At 45.1% G+C, this 19,177-nt stretch overlaps 1 protein-coding gene across 3 annotated transcripts in view; it reads left to right on the top strand.

Annotated features, from left to right (window-relative positions):
• TTYH3 (tweety family member 3) overlaps positions 1-18,299 on the top strand; it is a 79,161-nt gene extending 60,862 nt beyond the window's left edge. Inside the window, exons 9-15 of one of the 3 annotated variants that reach the window (XM_080556421.1) lie at positions 373-465; positions 578-670; positions 1,423-1,559; positions 3,588-3,764; positions 4,694-4,769; positions 6,965-7,066; positions 12,455-18,299. In XM_080556421.1, the coding sequence (XP_080412547.1) occupies positions 373-465; positions 578-670; positions 1,423-1,559; positions 3,588-3,764; positions 4,694-4,769; positions 6,965-7,045 (657 nt within the window). In that variant the 3' untranslated portion in view covers positions 7,046-7,066; positions 12,455-18,299. The remainder of the gene's footprint in view (positions 1-372; positions 466-577; positions 671-1,422; positions 1,560-3,587; positions 3,765-4,693; positions 4,770-6,964; positions 7,067-12,454) is intronic. The other 2 variants (XM_080556422.1, XM_080556423.1) reach the window with 2 other exon arrangements.
• Positions 18,300-19,177: the final 878 nt, after the last annotated feature.

Here is a 19,177-nt window from a genome sequence, read left to right as displayed (position 1 = left end):
GAAGGCTGCACCCCAATGTAAACAACTTTCAGTATTAACTTTTTCTCAGCCATCTGGTTTAGCAGAAAAATCCAGCTGTGTGCTGTGGTGAGAACATGAGTGCTTTGTGTCTTGTTTTTTTCTCCTTCCTGTCTGTCCTGGCACTGGCCACAGCTCTGCGTGTGTGTTTTGTGCTTGTCCTTCCTACAGATGGGTAAAAGTAGAACTTAACCCTATTGGAACTGAACCCATGTCAGCTGAGACATCCTTAACTTACACCATTCATACAGGTGCTTTAGTATTTGGGAGCAAGATGTAAGTCTTAATTCCCAGGAGTTCTTTTGGTCCATGTGGCCTAAGTTGCTGAAACACTGCATGTTTTGTGTTGAGCAGAAGCTGTCAGGAAGTCACAAGGCTCTGGTGGAAATGCAAGATGATGTTATGGAACTCGTGAGGTCAGCAAGCAGAGAGCACCCCACCTCCAAGGTAACTCTCCTCAACTATGCTCTCCCTCTGCTTCCCTTCCATGAATACAAAGCCCAAGATCAGCTTCTGTAGAGCTCTTTCCTTGCAATAATTACTGGCTTGTTGCTTACAGGAGTATCTTATGCGCATCCAGGAGGTTTTAAATTCAACAGAGATCAACTTGCAGCAACTGACAGCTTTAGTAGACTGTCGGAGTCTGCATTTGGTGAGTACTCGGTAACTGGGCCTGCCCTAAGAAAGCACAAAGAGGGATGTAGAGCCTGTAGCATACTGATTATTTCGGAGTTTCGAATCTCCGGTGTACCAAAGCAGTTTATAACAGCTTTACTGATTGACTCCAGCAGAAAGGAAAATGGGATTTTGGAGCAAGTTAGCTTTCTATTTTCGTGTTTAAAGATCAGGGTAGGAAACTGGATAATATGCCTTTGTACATCTACAAGCTGCAGCCATAAGGTTTCAGGAACTGCCAACTTGTTTCCATAGCTCATAGCTTATTGCCTTTCCCATGAAATGCCTTATAGCTGCAGTAAAGCATGATTGAACTGTTGCCCTAGCTGCATGTCTGAAGGTAGAGAAATAGATAGTCCATGCTTGTGTTCACAGGCAAAGGGACTGAGTGAAGGACCTGAGAGAGGCTTATTGAAAAATGTGGTGTTTTAAGTTTGGGTGGATAAGTTTGTCTTGGCTTTTTTTCTTTTTTTCTTTTAATTTCTTACTGTGTGGGGCTGAAAATACTGACATGTCTATATCTGATTTGGGCTTTGTGAGGGGAAATAAAGGTTAGATAAATTATGAAAAACACTTGAGGACTCTGAAATTAAAACAGAAATATGCTCTGCGAAAGGGACTATGAACTTTTAAATTGTTTCAGAGAACACAGTCCAGGGGAAGGACTTTTGAATTAGAACTCAATGTTAACTCTCTAGTGATCAGGAAACTGTTCATTTTTCTCTCCAGGATTACGTCCAGGCTTTGACGGGCTTTTGCTATGACGGAGTGGAAGGCCTCATCTACCTGGTTCTCTTCTCCTTTGTCACAGCCCTCATGTTCAGTTCCATTGTGTGCAGTGTCCCACACACTTGGCAGCAAAAGAGGTATAGAGAGGGTTTAGATCCTGTAGTGTTGTAGAGCTCTTTCCTAATGAAGACTGGCTATTGGATTTGTGCCCATGAGCATCTGGAGCCCTTTCCCATATGATCCCAGGAGTGTGAGGCCTTTTAAGCACAGGTCCAACAGAAAAAAAATCTGCTGGCTTTGCTCTGGTTGTGGTTAATATTTACATCTGAACCTTATTGCACTGGAACACTATGTGTGCAGAGTATTCAGTACGCTGCAGGACTTATGAGTCAAGTCAGAGATGAATGTTGATAGCTGTAGAGAAAGGTAATGCTTGAACTGTGTGCCATCTCTTACAGTACCTATTCTCTTGTGTTGCTTTGAGTCATTTGTTCTAGTATGGGGAAGAGAACTGGAATGAGAAGCAGTCCACACATACCTTTCTTGTCTTTGCTAACACTGGGGCAACTGACTTGCACAGCTAATAGAAACTGGGAACAGTCTTGTTTGCAATAGCACGGGCAGATGAGATGCTTGCACACTGGCAGCACTCATGCAACAGCAGAGTTGTTTGGCACTAATATTAATGATGGCAAGCAGGCTGATCAGGAAGTCTTGAACAAACCTTCCCAGGGTCTCATTGACTCACTGCAGCTCCACATGCAGCTACTAAAATAGCTTTGATTTTTCTGTTCTTGTAGAAAAGCAGTAGGCTGTGCAGCAAATTCTCTTCTGTGGTCCCGAAACATGATTTTTGTGGTCTAAGCCTGAGCGCAAGGTTCAAAGTAAAATGGAACATCCTGAACAATAGGAGGAAGCCAGAGCCCACAGGCCTGCAGTGCCTACAGAGAAAGCCTTCGGAAATGCGTCAGAATAGCGCATAAGAAAATGGCTGGTTTCCTTACCTCTTCCACATGCAGCTGTAGAGGCATTTTCAGGAGGAGAATGGTAGTCTGCCTGTTCAAAGAAGAAAAGTTTATGCAGTGTTATCTCTTGTGCTGCCTTCCGTGTGAGCTGCTGCCCATATTGCGATCCCCAGCAGGCTCAGGCTGCTGCTGTGAACTGAAAGATTCCCTCTTGCTTTCTCTGGAGCACCATTTCTTCCTCTAGCTCCCTCGGGGAGGTGATGGATGTCATACTTTATTGCCTGTAAGAGAATGTGCAGGCTGCAATTCCCTGTGTAAATCTTCAGTGCCACCTTGTGGTACAGAAACTGCAAGCGATACTTGGGATGCTACAGCTATGGCCATGTTGTCTCCTGCAAGCAGCAAAGCATTTCATATGGAATGTTTTACTAGCTTTTTCCAGCATCACTAAAATGTATTTCAAATCTTGGAGCTTCATCCCCTAATTAGGGAGATAAAATAATAGCATATTATACATAGGAGGGACAGGAGAATAATATGGGGGGGGGGGGGGAAGGAACCAGCTGACAAACAGCTCTGCTCTGTATTAAAATTGATTTAAATTCCTGGCCTTTTTGAGAGAAGAAAGGCTATAGAAGCAAATGTTGCAACTTACTACATGTAGAGATTTGTGGGGTTTTGTTAGAAGCTGAAGTAGTCACTGTGTAACCATAGCGGAAGTTCAGAGCAGTCTCCAGAGGCTTATCCTTAAAAGCCCTGTGGATATCGCTACAAGGAATGGAAGGACACAGACTGCAGCTTTGAAGGTTGTTTTGAGTGTTGCATGCCACTGTATCTTCACTTCCTCTTTTACATATATTTTTTTCCTGTATTTGCTGTGTATTTTGGGATGCGTGTCCATCCTTCGGCTATATGACTGGGCAGTTGCAGAGCTGTGCTGTCTGCCAAGCCCTGAGAGAAGACCATAGGGAGAGTGTAGGGGATCGTGCAGCCGAAAAGTCCAGATGGTATCTGTGGGAGGTCTGAGTCACAGTGGTGTAGGCTGTGTTTGACACTGCCGCCCTGAGGCATCCCAAATGGGTATAAATGTGGAGGTGTGGAAGATGGTTGGGAGGTTCCTAGGATTACCATGGTTTCCTGCAAACCCCACATGTGGGGTAATTGTAGGGTTCTAGGAGGAACTTTTTTTCCTTCTTGCAGAAGCTCAGATGATGATGGGGAAGAAGAATCAGCTGCTCAGGGGAGCAGACAGACACACGATAATCTTTACAGAGTGCACATGCCCAGCCTCTATAGCTGTGGGAGTAGTTATGGCAGTGAGACCAGCATTCCAGCAGCAGCACACACAGTCAGCAATGCTCCCGTCACAGAGTACATGTGAGTATCCTGACAAAAAGGCCATATTGCAACTTGCCCGAGCTGCTTCACTCGGATTTTGTCGTTGCTAAGCGCTGCGAGGCTGGTGCTTTCAGCCAGGCATTGGAGGTGGTAAGGGATTCTGTCTGAAATGTCAAAAGGCATGTTTCCCGATTAGCATCTGCTGGGAGAATGGGATTGCTTAAAAGTACTGCAGTAGAAAGGGGTTTATTAGGCAGCATACTCAAAAACATGAATCACTTTGTACTGTGGGATTTAGACATCTGCCTACAGAAAAAAATAAAAAATAGTAGTATTGTCCAGGCTCCTTATTGCACAATCTGATCCCCAGAAGACCTGACTCTTCAGATAGAGCAGTTTTGCGAGAAGATTTTAAGCCTCCTGAGACACTGAGAGCCATAACAAAACCTGCAGGCTCTTTCCTTCCCAGTGATTGCAGTCAGCTCTGACATTTGTTGCAGTCTGGAGCTACCTAGTTCAGGTGGGACCTTCAGAGCTTTCTCCACAAGTGCTGAACTCTGATCACGCTTTGACTCCCTTCAGGGCCCGTCTCTTTTGGGCTGCCACATCGTTTTCTTCCCCTTAGACTTTGTCCTTATTTTATCTCCATTTCTACAGCATGGCAGTTCTGACTCTGCAGAGAGGCAGATTTTTCACACGAACCTATTTTTAAATCATTCGACATGATTCAGTGTGGGCTGTTCCGAGTGTAAAGATAGTGCTTAATCTGAGGAAAATAACGCTAGTTTTGTGTCCTTAACTGAAAAAGGGGATCCACTTGGCCTGTAAGAAAAGCTTTGAGGGAGACAAGACTGATTTGATAGAGTAGTTCTGGGGGGATGTATGCTCTGTCCCATGTCACTGTCAGAGACCTTCCCCAGAGAAGTGTGGCACGTACCCCCATTACCATGTGTGTCTTCCTTTCCTAGGAGCCAGAATGCAAATTTCCAGAACCCCCGTTGTGAGAATACCCCGCTCATTGGCCGGGAGTCCCCACCTCCCTCAGTAAGTCTCTCTTTACTGCTCCTCTCTGCTTCAGCGACTTTGGGGAATACACATTTACCACTCCTGTATACTCTCAAGGGAGCTGGTTGTGTAGCCAAGCACAGGATCTGGCCCATAAATGGCAGCAATTTGAATAGACAAGCCGTGTCTCACCTGCCATGGAGAATAAAACAACTCTGCTACTTTTGACATTGCACATAAAAATAATAAAACTAAATCTGTTAACACTGGTAATCCTATGGGCCCAGTCCTGCCACCACTGAAATGCATGAGTGTCTTGGTGGGTGACTTCAGCAGGATGATTCACTTGCATGCAGTATTCTTGCTATCTGTGGCACTGGTTCCTCAAGTTTACAAAGAAATTTGTTAAAGCAGTAAATTCAGAGTTATTGCTGAACCTCTCTCCTTAATCTGCCCTAAAGAGACAGTAGGATGAAATTTGTATTTTTTTGTTGCTGTTGAGATTTTTTTTTTTAATCTTTGTTTCACAACTCTTTTACTTTCTTTAGAATCTGTTTTTGTATTTAATTTCCTATGGAGGGAAAAAGAAAAAACACTTTCATGGAAGGTTTTGATATTTGGAGTGGCCTGGTAGCCATTTCAGTATGCTGGATAAAACATGGGCATGCCTTCATGTATGTGTAAGAACTAGATGAATCTTGCCCTCATTCACTGGATCCTGTGAACCTTATGCCAGAACCTGGAGAACATGCCATCGCAGTGCTCGTTAACTTGGTGGTGTGATTACAGAGGATGAGTAGTAGCATGTTTAATAATCCGCCAGTCTTCAGGTATAGGTAAAGAAAATACACTCAGTGGCGCATGATTCAAATTCATGGGGAGGATGGAGTAGGAACTGTGGTGGGAAGGGGGACATCACATTCATGTTTTCACTTCAAAATGACCAGTTCATCTCACCGTAGAGAAAGAGGAAAACTGGAAGGTTGAGCCTTATCTTGGTACTTGGTCAGGTTTCTTGCAACCTTCTTAAAAATACAGATTTTTTTTTCCAATCCCTGGTATTGTGAAACACGACCTCTGGTAGCTTTATCTGCTCTCAGCAATGCGACAGTCCTCGGGAGGAGCTGGCGTGCCGCACACAGTACGGTATGGCAAGAGCTTGCTTTACCACTGGCATTTCCTGCCTCTAGACCTGCCAAGGCATATGTTTGTTCAGTGTCTGTAGGCCACGGTCGTGCCTCCCCTTCCCCTACAGCTCTCATGCTTCTGAAAAAACATGCTCCTTTCCACAGGGGCTGCAGTTACGCAAGACATTCCCTGGTTCTTCGGTAGCTGTTTGCATTAATACCCTGAAGGGGGATCCGAGTCCTGGTGCCTTTAGGCTGGCTTCTAAGAGGTTTATTTTTTGAGATTTACAAGATTTATCTTTTTTTTCCAGCGGAACTTGACTTGACAGCCACCAATATGGTCTGTAGGGAAGTGTAGGAGCTGGAGGAGGAGGGGAGAGTGCATCGCTGCTCCTGTAGAAAAAGGGAGCTTCTGCCTAGGTGAAGCAAGGAATAGGCTGTAAAATAAATGTCTTTTCTGGAGGGATGTACTGATAGTAGATGGGCAGTGGAGAGAAGGCAAATACTGTCTGCTATCCTGGTGTACAGACAGGCAGCAGGGGACAGGGGGATTTTCTGTTTTATTGTTATTTGGTTGGTTTTTTTGTGGTTTTTTTTGCCCTTTTTTTTTTTTTTGGTTTGGTTTTCTATTCACAGCTCTCCATAGTAGGTGACTGAGACTGTATGGAAGCAGAAGAACTTGCAGGACCTGTTTGTAGCAAATTATCTGTTAGAAAGAGAGTGATAAAAACAGAATATTAATGTGCATATCCCTGCCTCTTTCTGGGAGGAGGAGGGGGTTTATCATCTCAACAGGGTACGTCCAATGTGTGGACAAGGCTGATATATTCCATTTAGCTTCTTTCTGAGAACAGATGGTGAAAACTAAGATGTGATGATCCTGCTGCATTGTTTGTCCGTTACTTTTCCTGGCTTTTTGTTTGTTTGTTTGTTTTTCCCTCCTCTCATTCCTTCTGTTTTCTCCTTCTTGCCACAGGGCTATCCCCTTAGGGTTGTAGAGACCACCTTGTCACCGACACACACCACAGCGTTTCACTTGCTTGCACTGTGTTTTTCATGCACGTTGAGGCTGCACTCTCTTTTTCTCTCTTTCTTGCGTCATCACAGTTGTATTTGGCTGCCATGGACAGTAGCAGCCATATGAGCTGGCAGCTTAAGCCCTCGGACAGTGCACGGACATACTGGTAACAGCGCCCGCAAATGGAACAGGTACTGGAAAAAAAGGTCCTTCTTGCTCAACCCCTTCTCCACTCCCAACCACTCCTGTCATCCCTGCACTGTTTATCCCAGGCCAGTGCCTTTTATTTCTTCACATTCCTTTCCTCTGCACCTCCCACCCCATTCCCTCCTGCCAAGGGTTAAAGTTAAGTAGTTGTGCTCTGGTGCAGACTGAAGGAGCATTATTAACCTTGGAAAGGCTTCTGGTGCACGATGTGATGGTTGGAGAGGCCCGTGCCTCCTAAAGGCTAACTCACGGCTGCTTTAAATCAGAGCCCACGCTGGAGAACAGCTTAAACACTTAGTACTGAGCACTGCTTAAATGTACAAATAACATTGCACTTCAAATGCAGAACAAAAGTTCTCCCATCCCAAGAAGCCATTTTCTAGCAAGAACCAATCTAGCAGCTTTTCAGTCAGGACAGGGTGTCTTATTTCAACTTTTTGGCGTCCCCTGAGCCCTGCTGCTGTTCTCTTTGTATTGACTGGTCATAGCAGCATGTGCCCACAACCAGAGATACTTATCTGCCACATGCTTTAAGTTCCTCAGTAGGATTTTTAATCTGTTGAAAGATCCTAGCTGGTAATGGTGGCCCGTCCTAAAGAGTTGTTTCAATGCCTGTTAGATCTGTGTGCAGCTCCTCCTTTTATCCTCGCATTTAAAGTCAGAAAGGAGTAAGTTTAAAAAAAAATAATCCTGAAGGGTCCAGATACGAGCACTAAGATCTATTTCATTCTGTTTCCAAACCTTTTACTGTTTTGTTTGATCTGTGTGTGTCCAAATCATTCCATCCATCTCCCATCGGCTCTGAACAGGGCCCTCTTAGCATCATTTCACCGTCTGAATTCCCAGCGTGCTGCTGTTGTGGGTGTTCTCCGAGGTAGCCAGTGTGTCCTCCCTCACGGTGGTCCATGAGAAAGCCACGTGTAGACAGAGAAAGGCAGCTAGACTGCCTTAGGCCTTGTAGTTTTTAGCCTGGTTGAATACATGGTATAATTACAACACCCATGCAACTCACTTGGTGTAAAGGACAGCGTTGCTCCATCAAGGGAGCCACAGCCAAAACCGGAAGGTGTTGGTTCCAGCTGGAACAAAGGCCTGCTGCTTTTGGCCCATGCAGCCAAAGGCCCGAATCTTACAGTCTGTTCCCAGAAAGACACGTCCATAAAGCTGCTGTTCCTCCATTTCTGCTGTTCTTGTTGGGACTTAGCCTCGCATTGGGTTCCTTTCTGTCACACTGCTGCTTGGTCTGCCTTCTTGCTGCCTCGTGCCATTTGTCTGCCTGCCTTGTGATGTGCTGGGAGGTGTGCTGGCTGAACTGGGTGTCTTGGTGCCTTCTCCCATGGTGCATGAACACAAACTTGTCTTGAAGCATGGTGCTAGCACCCTTGAAAGGGTCACGACTTTCTTCAATCTGAAGTCTTGTAAAGACTGCTCTTGGGCTTGTGGTGTCTTTTCTGCTTTCTGATTCCTGCAGGTGGTATCGTAGCAAAGCTAGAAAACTGCTTATGGGTCTATCCCATAAAATATTGTCTGGGGGGGGAAAATTCTAGTCTTCATTCTGGATTTGAGATACCCTCTGGGCTGGAACATGACCTCATTTCAGTCTTGACTGTCTTCTGTTTACCTAAGGTCACACCCAGAGTTTAATGTGGCTGTCTGCAGGGCTAAGAAAAAGCCATTGCATTCTTTCCAAGACTTTAAAAACAAACAAAACAAACAGAAGCTCTGTTCTTTTGACTTGGAAAACTTAAGTCCCTTTGAATTCAGAACCCACTGGCTGGAATTAGCTGTTTCCCTCCATGTTGTACCTCCCATACATAATGATACCAAAGCCTGTGTGTTTACTGTGCTGTAGCTATTTGAGAGGTGGATCAGCTTTTAAGAACTTGACTCCAGAAGCTTTGGTCTTCATTGGCTTACCTGAACAGCTCTGGCAGGAAATCAAAGTCAGGGTAGCCAAAAAGAGATGTATGTGTTTTTTTAACCACAAACAGTAAATGGTTTTTACTTGGAGTCATGGTTTCACGTGGTAAGTGATCTTCCAGCATAGCTCAGTTAGCAGTGAAGTATTCATGATCTGCACAGTTCACAGGGCTTGGTAGAATTCATGATCTCTAAAATTAACTGATTATTCTCCTTAATTTTTATTAGTTTTTGCAACCAGTGATTCCTTTGTATGCAGGCTACATGCGTTAAGCACCTAACTTTTATGTGCTGGCAAATTATGCCTATCAAAGTTTTTATGCCCTCAGCAAGGCTAGATGTAAAGAAGAGACGCTTTCTTTTAAGAAATGCAAAAATAAACTTGCGTGCAATCAGCTGTGTTTGTCCTAGCTGACTGGTAAGTGACTGAGAGGTGTGTTGTGTGGAATAACACGAGACACCTGGAGAAATGGCAACAAGAAGGCTGTTAGGTGCCCTGCTCAGGGGAGCTAACAGCGTGGTGAAGGTCCTGTCATCCGTGATGGGTTCAGAAAGGTGTGAGAGGGCATATAGGCACCTGGGCGCTGAGAGTACTGGAAGAATCGATGCATTGTGCATGTTCTTTAACCTTCTATGAAAGCTCCTCTTTAAAAGAAACTAAATGCAACTGCGTACCTTATGGCTGTGTCAGGCACTGTATCCAGGTTACCTCTGAGCAGGGACCAAGACCTCCTGAGCTCTGAATTGTTGTGCTCAGGCTTAGAAGTCTTTCTTTAGATTTTTTTTTTTAAGGGAACTGAAGTCTGAAGTTATTTTAACCGTGGATAATACATTTTGGTTTCATATACATGTGACTGGCAAGTTTGTGCTGATACATCTTCATCTATTGGCCTGTCTAGATGTAGGGATCTGTGTATTCCACAACATCTTTCCTTTGCTTCCCAGCGGAGGACTGAAGGACTTGGGCGAGAGACTGCCAACAGCATATGGAGCAAAACATTCATACAGTGAACCTAACACAGTGACAAAAGATTCAATGCACGCTTGTAGAGCTGTGCTGCTCATGAGGGGTGTGCAGAAGTGTTAGCTCTCTGCTTCCAGTTTTCAACCATACTTTTCACGGTCATTAAATATATACTTTAACAGAAGGAGTAACTGGTTCAAACTGTAATGGGAAAAGGTTCAAAGGTGCAAAAATCCTGCGTTAAGGAGAGAACATCAGCCCTAACTCTGACTATTGAGTCTTGATTTGTTCCTTGAGGTGGATTGCAGGTAGGTTTGAATGTAAAATGCTCTCTGCTTGACTGTCCAAATCTCATGATCCTGATTACTTTGTTTCAGTGTCTCTTAAACAACTGTGGTGTTTTTTTCTTGGAGGAGGGAGGAGTGAATTCTTTTCAACTTCTCCCTCCGCAATGATTGTACTCTGTACATCCTTGAAATGCAGTTCATCAATTGGCCTTCCTTGATTTGTAATGTTCTAAAGAAAGTTGATGCTGCAAGTTGTGTGCTGAATCTTTATGATTTGTCTAGCAAGATGCACAATGACCTTCCATGATCCTTGATTTTTTTTCTAAGTACTTCTTAAAAAACCTTATCAACTGCAAGTTCTGTGTTCATACTCATCTCCTATGACACTTCACGTATAGAATACAAATGGAAAATGAGCAATCAAATGCCCTCTAAGACCCTCTTTTTAGCATGACGCTTGGCTGGTAATTTCAGCAGTATGCTATCTGAAATGTGTCCTACTTATCCTGTGAGAAAGCTCTTTGACTTCTAAGCCTCTTTGAGCCTGTTGGGTTAGTCCCATATGTTTTAATAATGCCCTAAGCTTCATTTCTGAAACAGTAATCATACTTCATAAACTGTATAGAATATACAGTTCAACTGGCTCAGCTTGGTATTTTCTACTTTTTCTTTCTCAGTGGCAAAAAAAAATACATCTTAAAAAGAGAAAGAACATACGTACCCTTTGTCTTCTAAATATAGATGCCATTTCTGGGCCAGAGTTTTATATTAAGATCCATTTTCTGCCGAAAGTTTTCCAATTATGGAAGACACTAAAAGTTGAGTGTGCAAATAAGCCTCAGGTGTCTTCATCTTGTGCTGATGGGGTCAGCCCTGCTAAAGGAGCAGTCTCTCTCTTCTATTGTGCAGAGGTTCAGCCCGGTTTGGTCTGTGAAGGAAAACTGATTAAAATACCGTTAACTCTCTGAAAACCCCTTTGAATATCTGAGCTTTTGAGAGCCTAAGGATGCCTCATAATGTTCTTTCCCAGCGTGCAAGATAAATCCTACCTCCTGGTGGGGAACTGCCTTTCAGTTGTCTCTTTGCCAGCTTAACTGGCTATTTCATGTGGTACAATTTTAAAGGTGATAAAAAGTCAGTATGCTGAAAAGCACTCTTGGGAAGTAAGATGTGGATATTATAGAATTATTCAAGCTCTTACTGGTATAAAAAGAGGAAAAAAATACCTGTCGTCATTGCTTGGTTGTTAGTATCATGGTAGCAGAGTCCCAGAAGCAGTAGCCATGATGAAGGCGTGGAACACATTGGCATAAAAAGACAAAGACTTTTGTTCTTACTGCGGTGTGTGATTTGCATGCTTTTCAGCTCAGTAGTCAAAACTGAATGGCATAGGTTCCCCTTGTAGTTTCTGGGAGCTGTTTTGGATTACCTTGCTTGGAATAAAAAAAGAAGAAAACAACCCCCAAACCAAAGGCACCTCTCATCTTTGTGAATTTCTTTTCTCACCCCCAGGCTGGAGTCTTGTCTACCACTGCGTGGTACGCAGGCTGGATCCCAAGCCATTGGTGGATGATTAACCATCTGATAACTGTTAGCTAATATCATCTTGTGGGATGGCAGCCTGTTGCCGGTCTGGCGGGGTCTCTTCTCTCTCAGGCATAAATTGTTCACAAAGATTCATTCTTCCACGCTTTTCTTTCGAACTGTCCATCTGCGATGCATGCAGTCTTCTTATGCCCTCGTTGCAGTAAAATGCAATGTACTTTATTTCCGTTTCCTTTTCAACCTCCTGTTTCTGTCAACGTGACTAATTGAGGACGAAGGTATGTGGTGGGTTTTTACATCTGCATCATTTCCATTTCCCTCTGTTCTCCCAAGTGAAATATGGCATAATTTGACTCGATGACTGTTGGATTTCCTTCTCCATTGAGAGCTTGGTTAAATCATTAGCCCATCTGCACCGACCTGGCCATCAACCTTGCAACAGGCTTGACAGTATGTTACTCAGACTTGGCTACTCAATGATTTGTGAAATTTTCCTTGTCAGACCAAGCCAGCAGCTCCTTGATATGCAGTAAATACAGACCATTTTATGCTGGGAGGCGGTCGTAGTCTGTCGTTCCATGCTTACATTAGTCATTATGACTGACTTTTCTGTTCTGTTGTTTGTGTTTTGTTTTTTTTTTCTTGTCTTCCTCCAGTACACCTCCAGCATGAGAGCCAAATACCTCGCCACCAACCAACCTCGTCCAGATGCTGGCAGCGTGCATTAAAATGAAAAAGCTAAAGCAAAAAAAAAAAAAAAAGGCAAAAAACAAAAACAAAACAACAAGAAAACCCACATGTGCAGTCAGACAAAACAATGTGCCAACTGCTGTGCCCCTGTGCTGTCCTCGTAGAACAATCCTGCTGTTCTGCCCAAAATCCAGTGCAGCTCCTGTTTCTCCAGCCCAGACCACCCCTCCAACCTGGTACCTGCCCACTGGAGTGGAAGCCCCTTTTGAATTTAAGCCTTCACTTTGCTGTACCTGATGTGCAAGAGAGAGCAAGCACGTACAGGCAAGCAACCAAGAGATTACCATCCTGTCCTGGATTCCAGCTGCCTGGGGCCAGCTTTAACAGAGTAGCCCGATAGAAAATGTTGGTGAATATATTCTGCCCCCATTTTTTCCCCTTCTGTTCCTCAGAGGAATGCGGTGAAAGATGGTGGTAGATCTCTTCTTACTTCTGCAGTGGGATCAGTGGAGCTGCTTGGTCTGTCAAACACTGAAGAGGCAGAGTTTTGGTGTCTGTGACTAGCGACCAACGAGGGGAAGCTGAGCCAATGCACAATACAGCATCTGGGGGGGAGTCCTCTGGTCCAGCGCCCTGTGTGAGGGAGGAGGGAAACCCCTGCCTCTTGGTGTCACTGTATATCCACTGTAATCTGTGAGCCTGTGGCTCTTTTCTAGAGAAAACCACTCCACTAGCATGGTAACGAAAAAAAAAAATCAATTAAGAAAGTGCTGTTTTCTTTCCCACTCTATCTAGCCTGTGAATTCTCCAGGAGGAGCAGGGGGTCACAGCACCACCTAAGTACCCGGTCCATTGCTCTGAACCTGACCTCTCTGCTCCACCAGGGAAGCCCAGGTACTTGCAGATGGCGTTCTCGGTGCTGCTTTTATGAGGCCAACACACAGAACAAACAGGAGCCAGCCACCACCCACTTGGTGCCAAACTTTTCCAGGAAAAGACTTGTAAGACTTTATGGTTGGTTTTTTTAGGTTGGTTTTTTTGGTTGTTTTTTTTTTTTTTTTTTTTTTTTTTTTGCACTGAAGAGTTTCAGCTCTCTGATATTAGGTCTTATGGGACAGTCAGCTTGCAAAAGCAAGAGGGACTGCAAGCACCAATGGATTTATAGCAAATGCAAACTCCCTGCAGGAGTGACCTGTGAACTCTGGTGGACTTTATTTTTCTTTTTTTATTCATTTTCTTTTTTAATCACAGTTTACAGCACAGGGTTGCTGAACTGGCACTGAAGGAAGTTTTATGGAGCCTCAGTCCTAACAAACTCACAAAATCCTCAGTATATCTTCTGTGCTCCGGAATCAGAAACACAAATGCCATCATTTGGGCATTTGGAGAATGTTGTGACTGTCAGAACATATTTTTTTCTATTTGTTTTTGTTTTTCAAGGCACATTGCTAACCACTATCTGACCATATTCAGGCACATGTAGGCATTTTTCTAGGCATGAGCTAGAACAAGGCTTGCAAAGGGGCAGCTGGGTGCCTGCAAAGGGCAACATCCTCCATTGGTGCTGTACTTTCCACTGACGAGCAGTGCTCCAAAGGACACTGACCACTTACTACTGGAAGAGCAGGCTGCCTCTTGGGCAGCTAGTAGTACTGTAGAGTACTGGCCTTTCAGTAGGGAAACTATGATGTTCCTTCTGTTGGTGTTTTTTGTTTTTGTTTTTTAACCTCTGAGCAGCAGCGTGGCTGCTGAGCATGATATTAAATAACTGGCAGAAGAAATAAAGTGGGAAATATCCCTCAAACTGGAGTTGAGCCATTGGCAGAGGCAGTTAATCTTCACGTCGGTGACGTTCAGGCTTGGTGTCCATTTACCCCACGTTTGCTGTACGGGGCACAAAATCTACCAATCTGCCTTTACTCAAGTCAGTTGCCTTCTTGCAGTGAGGTAAGGATTGCTCCTCGCAATGATGGTGTTTGCTCTCAAAGGGTACCAGCTCTGTGGAAAGCAAGCTTTGAGCTCCTCTTAAGAAGATAAACCACTAACAGAACAAAAAGCTGTAGGCCAGCTTGTACCATTCAAAGGAGTGAGGGAGAAAGGGAAGACAAGGCACCGCGCAGCCAGGAAGAGAAGGTTTGGGAGAAAACTTCACACTTCACCGTAAATCTGTGGAAGCAGGATTTTCTTGCTCAGGACTGAGTAGGCCTTTCAGACGCATTTGAGGGGCTTCACACTGAAACATACCTCGGTGTTATCAAATTACAAGGGCAGGGAAACATAGCCGCAGCTTGTATGGAGGGATTTCTGTGGCTCATGAGCACCAGGTTTTCCGCCTTGTCTTAAAGCCTACCAGAAGACCCCGGGCGTGCAAGCACGTGGCATGGTTAGCTTGCAGGGCCCAAAGTATGCAACTGCTATCCAGGGGGGACTGAACCTTCCCCTCGCTTTGAAGAAAGAAGCAAGAGCCATATAATGCTTACTAAGAACAAATCGTTCTACTGTCATCTGTCCCTGCAAGGATGTGCCCAGATTGCTGCTTCGGCTGTCATTTGTAGGGGGGTTGCCCTAAAATCTGTGGCCTGATCCTGCTCATTGAAGGCAAGCATTTTGAAGGCTGGAGGGTGTGGGGAACCCTGTGAGGACAGGTGCTTCTGTATACTGGCATTGCTGTATACAGAAAGCATCCTGAATATGGATGTGATTGCATTTTGGGAGGGGTTGGATCCAAATTGCCACAGTGGCGTTGCCTGTGCCAGGAGGGGCATGGGGAGCCTATGCCTCCTGTTTGCAGCACCTAATGCAGCAGGCACCTTGTCCTGCTTCCTTCCAAGGCTTGGCGTAGTCACTCGTAACACCCAGAACAGCTTCTGACAACGTTTGGGGCTTGCAGCAAGGCACAGATGTGGAGATATGTGCTCTGTGACTTCAAAATATAACTGGAAAGAATGTTATGGAGATGACGTTTTGCTCTCTGGAGGCCAGCATAACATGACTGCAGTGTGAGCTGTGTACTTTTGTCCAGCCAGCACTTCCTTTACTTGACATGGATATTGCACTTTTGTAAAGCATCCTGGAACTCTGCTGCCCCGCTGCATGCTGTGCAGAGCGCTGGATAGGAAACACAGACAAACGTTTTGGTTTTGTTTTATTATTGTTGTTAGTACTTTTTATTTTTCCTTTTTTTTTTTTTTACTGGAACCTTGAGCGACAGTGTGGCATTTCTGCAGGCTGGTCTGAGTGGATCTGCTGAAGAACAGATGGCCTTTGCCTATTCTTATGGCTGCGACGTAATCAGTCTCATCCATATGGTCACACTTTGTCTGAGGAGTGGACTTTGGAAAAGCCAAGATCTCCCAGACTCTGTGCCTCCCTCTCGGGTGAACAGCAGGTGCTATCTGGCGAAGACTCATCTGTTCTGGATGGCATTCATGGTTGAGGGAGTCCAAACTCTTCGAGCTGTAGGGGGGAAAGCTGTGGAGACCTCTCTCTCTTCCATTGTGTGTCTTTGTTCTTAATGTGACAAAGCGCCGAGGCTGTATCGCTTGGCGTGTCCCAGCTGACCTTATCAGGACATGAATCATGTTACTGGTCGCTAACAAAAGGGTCCAGGAGTCAGGGGAGCTGAGATTGGCCTCTGGACACCTCACTGACTGCAACAGGGAAGGCGGCTTGTCCGGTCGAAGGTGACTGCATCGGTGAAGACACTTCATGTTACTTTTTCAGAAGCACAAATGTGGTCATTGGCTTGTCTGGTTGGCTTGGTTTATTTCCACTGCATCATCATGTGTGAATGACTTTTTCTTTTGGAACTGAGAACTCTTCCAAGCACACGAACATCTCCACAATGTGAAATGTAAATAGCATGTTGGACTCTTGCGTCCAGTGTTCAAGACTGCATTGTAATTGTAAAGGAAATCAAATCAAGACTTGGCTGTGAATTTCTTGTGCTGTCTTGGGAATATAACTGTAGTGTTTGTATCCTGTATGTACTATTAAACTGAGTTCATTTTATGTGCTGATAAAAGGGTTCAAGCTAAGATTTTTAGCGTACATCCATGTACCCAAATGTGAAGGATGGAGTGCTCCCTTCCCCTCCTGTCCTTTTTAAGTTTTCTCCATTTGATAGGTGTTAATTTTCCGTGTACAGTCATCTCAGCCAAGATGCAAGGATGTTCATTTGAGTGCTTTGAGGAGGACACAGTACATGGGGATTTCAGCGATCCCAAGTCAGGATTTCCATAGCAGTTCCCTAAAAATATGTAGTGTTCACATGAAAAGCTTGGCCTTTCTGAGAGTAAACAGCTTCTGGAGGGGCTGCTTAGCCATCGCTCGTGAGAGCTCTTGGTACTGCGGGGTGATAGCAGGCAGGAGTGCATGGATACCCGTGTGAGCAAGGTACAGATACCCGTGTGGATAAACCCACGTTAACTTCTGGTCCCACCTTCCAGCAGCAGCTGAAATTGCGTGCTGAGCCCTTTGAAGAAGAGAGCACTGTCTTGGCTTGTTGCTTAGAGCCACCTCACCTGATTGAGGTGTAGATTAGGTGGGTGAGTTTCTCCTTAGGTAGAGAGGGGTCTTTGAAGTACTTCCTACATAGGGACCAAGCCAGGGTCTTCCCCTGGCAAACAGCTCTGTTAGTAACTCACTGAACACCTCTGGGTGGGAGGGGAGAAGCCCTCCAGGCAGATACTAAGGAGTAGATCTAACGCCTTGAGAGAGGGGACCCGACCAGACTTAATCCGTACCTTTGGCCAGGTGGCTTCTTTCATCACCAACTACGCTCGTTTTCCAGAAGTGATCTGTGTGCGTGCGATGGATGGCTTCTCTAGTCCTTCCAGGAGGCCCAGCACAAGCGTGGGATGCTTTGGTAGCAGTTCCTAGATGGCTAACAAGCGGTCCGTGCTTTTGGGGGGAACAGTGGGATCTCCTGCCGAGCCATGATGGTGAGTGTGTTGCCCAGCTGGGAGAGAGAAGGGTTGGGTCACCAGTGGCCCCGAGCTGCCGGGTGCTCACCCAGCCCCTGTGGCTGCGTGCGTGAACAAAGTGGAACATAAATTGATGTACAACCAGAAAGTTCAAAATATTCCTTTCCTAAAGAGGATAACTGTAGCATGAAGCTCTAGGTGCTCTGCGTATTTGATACCACATTGCTCCTCACTATGCAATTCCAAACTCCTTCCTTCCTCTTCCTCCTCTAATCTCCCACGAAGACTTCTCCAGTGGCCTCTGTGCAGGAGGGCACTGGGCTCCCAGAAAAGCTTCATTTCTTTCATCGTCCTCTGCGCTGGGGCCGGGTGCCCAGCTGCCACGTCGTGTGCCTCAGGTCCCTTGTTAACGGGAGGCCCCATGAGTTTCATTCACATCATTCAGAGGGAAGTTTTTTGTTTTTTTTTTTTCTTGGACACTGTGCACAGAAACCTAATGGTGATCATGTACCTGGCCTTTTTGTAACTTCTCTGTTTCGTTTTTTTCTTCTTAACCATAATGGTTGTATATCATACCACTTTATATACATATATAATATATAAATATATATAATTTTTTTTTTAAACTTTGAACCTGCTAGTTTCTTTGAAGAGTTCCTGCACTTACCCAAAATGTTTTTAAATTGTGAGGGTTAAAGAGGATTGAGCCCATTTTTGTATCTTTACTTTTAATTCTGTAGTTCTATTGATTGTAATGTAGCTATTTTTTACTGTAATTTTTTGGTTTGCAAATACTAAAAAAAAAAAAAAAAAGAACTAAATGTAATTTCTGTGGTTTCTATTCAGCTTGGGTTTCATGTTTTAAAAATAAACAATATAAAACCACTGTTCCTATTTATTGATTCACATTCTTTCCCTAGTTCGTAAACCTGCCTGAATTTTTATTACCTCTCATACATAGTGGTACATCCGTGGGCTAAGGACAGGAGGGAATAGGGCCATGAATTCTCATAGCTGTTAGGGAACGGAAAGAACGGGAGCGTGAGTGTCCTTTACTACAGAAATCGAAGCGTTAGTGTCAGTCCTGCTAATGTTTATGTGACATTAAGTCTGTGCAGGTGTATTGGCAGGGCTGCTTCCTCTGGTCGCAGCTCTCGGCCTAATCTGGTTGCTGTTGGAAATCAGACTTTCTGATTCAATTTGAAGTCTGGACTGTTGCAGTTGAACCAGCCAGCTTCAAAACCAGCCATCTGAAGAAAAAGGAGCTGTGCAGGCGTTCCTTCTGGGGGAAAGTTGCACTAATCCTGCTTCAGAAATGAGGTGTTTTCACCCGTTGTCCTGCACGGGCTGCAGCAGGGTGCCTGGGGGGGATGAGTTTTGGTGTGGGGAGGATGCTGACCACTGCACGCAGCCGGGTGTCTATCAGGGACCTGCAGGCACCACGGCATGGTGGCACCCACCAGGCTGCTGCGGCGATCCCTCCCTGTGCTGCTTCAGTTACACCAGCACCAGGGCTTCGTTTTCAGGAGCAGGAGTACGGCCGTGGCCAAGCCGGACAGCGATATGCAGGGGAGGGATGGTGGCAGCTGCCCTGCTGCAGGGGCATCGATCTTGGGAAGGCCGCAAAATGTCCGTGCGGGCCTTCGGGAAGGTCGAACTAAAAACCTCCGCCCGTCCGCAGTGTCTCTCTTGATGTTTTCTGCCTGAGTCAGTCGAACCAAGGGACTCGTCTCCCTCCCAGATTACCTGGTGCTGCTGTCAGGA

This window comes from Anser brachyrhynchus, assembly GCF_964034855.1.
Source record: "Anser brachyrhynchus genome assembly, chromosome: 15".
Classification (NCBI taxonomy): domain Eukaryota; kingdom Metazoa; phylum Chordata; class Aves; order Anseriformes; family Anatidae; genus Anser; species Anser brachyrhynchus.
Note: the sequence above shows the minus strand (reverse complement) of the source record. Positions and strands in the feature narration are given on the sequence as shown.